A 7,512-nucleotide genomic window follows, 5' to 3' on the forward strand; every position below is an offset into this window, starting at 1 on the left:
TCTCTGCTGCTTTGTTAGTTGAAGAGATTGCTGTGCAGTGACTCGATAAGTTGACACTGCATCAGGAAAAGTATTTTGGTGCCTTTCAGTCAACAGGGCAAGACACTGGCTCAGTCAAAGATTACATTAAATGATTTGCAATAACTTGATTGTTCTCATGTCAAGTGTATGCTAGAGGAGGAATGGCACATTCTAATCTCTGATTTCAGGCTGCATTCCAAGATATCTCTGTGCATTAATGAGTCTATGCACATGTGCCCAAGAACTGAGTCCTGATGTTGTGCAGCAAAGATGAGAATCTGGCCCTAGAAGTATAACACAGTATTGTTAACAGAAGCACCGTCAGTCATGGGGTTTTCGTTATTCAGTGTGTCTGCTGGAATTACTAAAGGTAGCTTTAAATGTAGGGATGGGGCAAAGAAGAATGCAATGTAGGATTCAGTTGTATTAGGATGTTCTTATTCTTAATTCTTATTTAAAGAAGTGTGATTTTTATTTTATTTTTTTAATCAAACCTTGAGCAAAAATTATATTAATCTGTGGATTTTGGCTTTGTTTAGTTGTTGGTGAAAAGGAGAAGGCGAGTGGAACGGTTAATATCCGTACTCGAGATAACAAGGTGCACGGTGAACGAACTGTTGCTGATACTGTGGAGAGGCTGCTACAGTTGAAACGCCATCAATGCAAACATGCTGAAGAAGAATTCTAACAGATTGTATTTCCCTACCTGGTTTAGTGTAAAAAGGATAAGTTTTATAAAGCAGTTAAATCATATTGTCACATCTTATATGCACTAGGTTGCGTTTGAAATAGATCGTCAAATGAGCCAACAAAAATGAACCATGAAACACCTTTCTATATTATTCAGACATTACATGTGTCTATGGAAAGACCATTTTACACAAATGATGCAGCAAAGCTTCTTGGTATCTGATCACAAAAAATGAAGCCAGGTGACTAAGGCTTAATATGAATTGAGGGGAAATGGAATTGTTAATGAAGGATTAAAATATTGTAGTAGTCGTTTAATATTGTTCTAAGTAGACGACTAAGAAAAATAAAATTTTGGTAACTGTGTCTTTCATCAGGTTCAGCTTGGGCATGTGATGGATTGTAGAGTATAGCAGAGTGACCACATTGGTAGTGTTCATTTTACATCTCAGTGCAACTGAACCTGAAGACTTGGAACCTAAAAATGAGCCCCCTTTTAAAAGAGGCTGTTCATGAGGCTGCTAAGGCAAAACTAAAGATAGAGGTAGGTTGGGGATAGATTTTTAAAGGGCCTGGAAAGTGAAGAGGGGAGAGAAGCATGAAGAGAATCATCAACCCTGTCACTAGAAAGAGCAGGGAGGAGAGGTCAGAGCAGTCAAGAAGCCTGCAATACTGGATGGACGCTGTACGGCTGAGTAACTATTGCCCCCATCCCTAGTGCTATTGGAGGGGAAGTTAGGTAGAGAGAGCAGTGGGCGATGAAGACCAAGTCAAGTAAGCGGCCCTTTTGGGGAGTAGGGAAGTTGATCTAGGGCTGCAGGTTGAATAATGAGGTAGGGGTGAGGAAATGTGCAGCTAAGAGGTTGGATGAGTTGTCAGCATGGAAGTTGAAGTGGGGGCGGGAGGGAGGGAATTGGGAGAAGAGGAAGAGGTGAGCAAGCCAGGAGTTGAAACCAGAAAAAGGCTGATTGTGAGGAGCTGGGTAGATGACCTCAACGTGGAGGGGGGGAGGATGACAAAGACTGGCGGTGTGGTAAATACTGATGAGGACAGGGCAGTCACAGAGCAATCTGGATTGCTTGGTACGCTGAGCCTATTCAAACAAAATGCATATTAATACAGTCAAAGGCACAGTTGTGTATCTACAAACAAGGAATGTAGGCCACACCTACAGAGTGGGGGACTGTACCCTGGACAGCAGACACTCTGAAAAGGACAGAGGGACTGGCATAGTGGACAGGCCACTGAACATGACCGCCCAGTGTGATGCTGTGGCAAACCATGCTAATGCAATCATTGGCTATATAAGGAGGAATAGGGAGGTGAGAGCTGAGACTGATGTTGGAATACTGCAACTAATTCTGATGTCCTATGTTTTAAAAAGGATGTTGGGAAAAAATGGAAAGGGTGCAGAAAGAAGTCACAAAAATTATTCAGGGGATGGAGAAGATGCCTGACAGTGAGAGCTCAATTTGTTTAATTTATCAAAAAGGGGACAGAGATGTGACTTGATTAGTGTGTTAGTTCCTTAATGGGGAAAAAATATGGGGTACTTAGAGGCTCTTTAGCAGAGAAAGGCATAACAAGAATCAATAGCTGGAATCTGATGCCAAGCACATTCAAATTGGAAATAAGGCAAGGGTGATTAACCACTGGAACAAACTGGCAGGGGAAGTGGTGGCCTGTCAATCTCATGATGTTTGTAGATCAAGACTGGATGCATTTCTGGAAGATCTGCTTTAGTCAGACACAACTTGTGAGGCTCAATACAGTGGTAACAGTGAAATTTAACTGGCTTGTGATTTACAGATCAGACTAGATTATTATCTAATCTTCCCTTCTGGCCTTAAACTCTGTGAATCAGTCTATAAAAGGGGAACCAAGTCTCTCAGATTTTATAAATGTAATGTAGTTGAGTATAAAACGTTTAAATACGTTACCTCCATAGACAGCACCATGGGGCTGCCACTACAACCTGTCAGAAAAATAGGAATTGATTTTTCTAAGGGAGTTCTACTACAGCCTAGAATGTTTTCTACGAGGCTAGTCCAGTCTGTTCACCTACATGTTTACTGGCTGTATTGTAAGTACTTTCAGTCCATGTGAGAAGTTTGTCAGACTAAGAGCCACGGGGGAGAAAGAGTGAGAGTTGACCAACAGGGCATATGGGACTGCATGGGCAAAAAAGATGGAGAAGAGGAGCTGGTGGGGAGGGGAGTGAAGATTGGGACTTTGGGGATCCCCAAGAATGGCCTGGCTGGGCAAGGAGACTGGGACCAGGACGAGGTGCCAGAGAAGTTTCGCTGTGCAACCTTAATTTGCCCCTCTTGTACATATGCATTATAACAATCTTCAATTAGATGATCAATACTATATTTTCCACAGGGCCTTGCCTCACTTAGTAGGCAGGCTGGACCTGCTCATGGGATGAATCAGGGTTGTGTAGTGAATGAGGCTGTTTTCTGTAGGACCTCTCTCATTTGATGCAAAAGTTTAGTGGTGCCTATTGGATGAAGCAGGGCATTGTGGGAAGAGAAAGGATGTCTTCTTGGCTGCCCTGGAGAACTGGATTCTGTCCCTGTCTCTGCCATAGCGTTCCTGTGTGGTACTGGGCAAGTCACTTAAACCAAACTTTTCACAAGAGGTCACTCGTTTTCTGGTTGCTGAACTTGAGACCCTGGGTTTGCAGAAGTGCTGAGCACTCTCAGCTGCAGCTGGAATTACTGAGAGCTGTGGTTTTCTTTTTACCTTGAACAATGAGACTAAAACAAAATATTCCGTAGTTCCTCCTTCAGTGAGTGACATCTGGCCTCTGCGCTGGCAGAGGCAGAGGTCCTGTAGGAAAAATAGTTTGTGAGCATATAATGAAAAGACAGTTCTAATGGATATACACAGAGGGCCAAATTAAGATTGCACAGGCAAATGTAATTCTGGCCTTTGAGTGCTTGACTTTGCAACCTTAATGTAGTTTTTTGGACTGTTTATCTCTCTCGATATATATTGTACATCTGTTAGCTCAGTGTATTAAAATGACATTAAGAGCAATGCTGCTGTTTCAGCATCAGTGTGCATTGTGTTGTATAAGAGACAGTTCCTACCCCCCCCCCCACCTTATATAACAGACAAACAAGAACACAGAGAGATGGGGAATGATACTAACTTTGAGGGGAGTGCGTTCTTCATGGAACTGTAACAGGTTTGATGTATGCCAATGTTGTGGCCTTGAAGTAGTAGGGGTTAAAGAGGTAGTTGAATGTATCAAAGCAGGAAGATGTATTCCTATATCATACTTAGTCTCGTATGTAAGCCATTGTTGTCAGTTATCTCAAAAAAGTGAAATGAAGCATTTACAAGGGGAAACGCTAAAACACGTGACAAGTTTTCTGCCAGTTTCTTCACGCTGTGCGTGCACAGGGGAGAGCTATGCAGATACGATCAGGCAGTCTCACTGAGGTGATAACGAGAATACTGGAGATAGGTACAGCTAGGGCCCTTGATTACAGCCAACTGGTCTGCTCTTGGGCTCGTGCTCAAGGGGCTGGTAGAGCATGAAGGCGAGAAGGGAAAAGAAACCAGCAGCAGATCCTCAGTGGGTGTAAGTTGTCAGAGTGCCATTGAAATCAATGTAATTTACACCATCTAAGAATCTGTCCACCACAGAAGTTAGGAGAAAGGAGACTCACCTATCTCCCAGTAGAAACTATTATTTTCTTTGGGAGGGCTTGTTACCCAGGGTTTTCAGAACCCAACGCAGTGGTAAGTTCTCTTTCTCTCCAGTGTCAGGAATAAATCAATGGGAACACAGTGCATCTGATAAATGATTGATACAAGGAAGCATGCTCTTATCTAAAATTACTGTTTATTAGCTATTAAGCATACACACAATAGGTTTAGGACATCCCAGATATAGTTACCCACAGTCTGAGATGGTTTTGAGGGATCACCAGCCAGGATTCTAGCAGTCCTCTTTCTGTTCAGCTGAGGGGGAGTTTAGCTATCAGCTCCTTGCCTGAAGAAAAGCTCCCTCGGACTGCTCGGAGATATTTACTTTTACCTTTTAATCTTTTATAGCTAACTCTAACAAAACACATAACCTCTAGTGGGTCAGCATTATAACCTCCACTAGGTCACCAATTCTCCTAATGTCAACAAACTACTTATTATCTCAAAACATTTCTAGCCAAATCAACAATAACTCAGGGGCACCTAAAACCAAGGTCGCTATTCACTTACTCTCCTTCATAACTTCCAGTCCCATCCTCCCATTCTAATTAACAAACTGCAAGCATGCAGCTGTCTGACCGTGTCTCATAAAGGCCTAAGATTCTCCTAGCTATGTAATGTTTGGTTTTCAGCTGGCAGTGGTTGACCCTACAAAATGGCTGACTGCAGAAAAACTGTCAAGTTCTGGGGTACAGGCAGGAATGTCAAATTCTGGGGTAACAGGCTGGATCGTCTGAATTCTTGTGCTCTTTTCCCACAGCCCCCTTCCACTCTGAGTGATCTAACCTGTAGGGTAGGTGGCTGGTAGTGGCAGGCAATAATTAAACTCTTCGACAGGGAAATTAGAGAATTTGGGGGTCCCCAAGGAAAAACTAGGTTCTTTCTGCTCTCAGTAAGTCCTAGACTCCTAGAGAGTGAGTAGCAGCAAGTGGTGTTACTCAGGTTAATGTTTCTTTATTATTCTGAGACAACAAATACAGTTTTTCAAATAAGGACAATACAATCTACTTCACTGGGATGCCTCAGTGCTTGGCCTTTCATCCCACATGAATGAAGTTTCCAATTAACAGAGCATGCCACTCTATTCTTGAAGTGGTTCATAAATTGCCTTGCTCACATCAAGCCTGCTGGTTCACTACAGCAGTAAATATAACAGGTATAAACAGCTTAGTGATTTTTACCCCAGTGGATTGAAAGTGTAGTTGAAGTAGATAAATACTGTGCCAACAAGCTTCTGAGAAGGCTGTCCACCCTACCTCGAGAATTAGCTTTAGAGAGGGGTCAAAAGGGACCCTGTTAGCTGAACACCCCGAAGAACTGTGATGTTTTTCTTACAACAGAACATAGATCTGAACTACCCCAGGCTTTAGGAAACCCCAAACAACCCCAGTTTTCCCATATCAGAGCTATATTGAAGCAGGAATATTTGACTTAACCCTTCCAAGACCCACCCCAGCCTTCCTAAGTGTGAGGAGAAAAATGAAACCTGGATCAGAACCCTCCCCAATTTCAATTTTGCCAAACCAATATCCAACCAAGAAGTTTTAACAAAATCAAAACCCAGCCTCCTTGGTCTATCGCTGTCTAAACAATGCTAGGAAGGAGAATTAAAAGACCAGGGACCTGTTTTGCCACTGCCTTGAAGACATTTGCACCTATGCAGCTATAAAATGACTACATAAGGTATAAGATAGTGGAGAATCAGACCCTAGCTAGCCCTGTTGAAGCAGGACTTACTACAATGTAGGTGCTGAAGCAGTAGTCCCATGTAAGCAGCAGTCCTAAGAATCATTAGGCTCAGTTTAGTTCCCTGGGAAATATCCCATTTAACTAGTGTGCGTAGTGGATTTCCCACTGCACCCTGCTTTTGGTCTCATCACTGAATTATATTACAATGACCCCTATTTATATTTAAGTGTCAGGAGAATAAAGTTGCCATATTCTTCCCAAAAAGGTACTTTGAACTGCAGTGAAAGACGTTGTCCCAAGTCATACCAGAGCTATAAAATGCCAGCTGCTATTTCATTTTCTAACAGTAGATGTCAGTCTTGCATAAACCCTACCTGTGGAAATCTCAATGAAATGTTAGGCCTTTAAATGTATATAATTTAACCAGCCAAAAGAAGGAAACTTCAAAGTTAGAAATCATTGGAAAAAACCTCTCTGTTAGTAAAATACCAATCTTGAATGTCAATCACCCAGCATTTAAAAAAAAAAAAAGATGTAAAGAAGCTGGGTATGTTAGGATATAAGAAAAAGAAGCTGGCTCCATGGGGCTGCTCAGATTTTTTTTCTACTTACAATAAGCTAGCAACAAGAGAGGACAATTACCAGTATTTTTTCTCAAAAGAAAAAAGTGATTTAGGTTAATTTAATTTCTCAAATCACTCTAATGCCATTTCAGCTGGAGGATGAAACCAGAGACCACAGTGATGAAAATACCCCTTAGATCATCCACTTATGCAGTCAGAGACGGTAAAACAGGATCAAGTGGAAAGCTCTGTGTTTGGCCATGCAGCTAAGTCACTCTGCTGGTTGCTCAACCTCTCTGGAGCCCCTCACATGTGTCATGTTAAAAGGGCTCCTCCCGTTTTTGTTAGCCACTGCAAGTAAGAAAAGAGAATCCCACGTAGTCCCTGAAAGGACAGGAGCCGAGGATAATTCCACTATAATGGTCAGTGGAGAAGTTCATGCTCTTGGGAAATACATAACTTGCAGCACATTAATTTTTTTTCAATACTACTACTTGATCGGTCAGCCCCGCAGCTGATCTAAATGCGCGCAGGTTCACGGACTCCAGGGGAGCTCTGCTGTTTTCCACAGCTGAGGAACTGGCTGTAAATAGACATTTTTAGTGCTTTCTAGCTGAGTCTCATAAGCACTTGCCAAACAACTCAAGCACTGCAACACCAGCATTGGCTCCTTCTCCTTCCTCCCCTGCCCCCGCATTTTCCAGGCTACTAAACAAATGAATGCTTAGTACAATGATGTTATTTCCACTTTACAGATGGGAACAATGAGGAATAGATTGGGTAAGTGGCTTGCCCGAAGTCACAAAGGACGTTTATGTGAGAGCCA

The 7,512-nt window shown here is 42.4% G+C and overlaps 1 protein-coding gene across 2 annotated transcripts in view; it reads left to right on the forward strand.

Annotated features, from left to right (window-relative positions):
* TARS1 (threonyl-tRNA synthetase 1) overlaps positions 1-3,726 on the forward strand; it is a 30,898-nt gene extending 27,172 nt beyond the window's left edge. Inside the window, exon 19 of one of the 2 annotated variants that reach the window (XM_074952424.1) lies at positions 561-3,726. In XM_074952424.1, the coding sequence (XP_074808525.1) occupies positions 561-709 (149 nt within the window). In that variant the 3' untranslated portion in view covers positions 710-3,726. The remainder of the gene's footprint in view (positions 1-560) is intronic. The other variant, XM_074952425.1, reaches the window with a different exon arrangement.
* The last annotated feature ends 3,786 nt before the right edge of the window (positions 3,727-7,512 follow it).

This window comes from Natator depressus, chromosome 5, assembly GCF_965152275.1.
Source record: "Natator depressus isolate rNatDep1 chromosome 5, rNatDep2.hap1, whole genome shotgun sequence".
NCBI classification, from domain to species: domain Eukaryota; kingdom Metazoa; phylum Chordata; order Testudines; family Cheloniidae; genus Natator; species Natator depressus.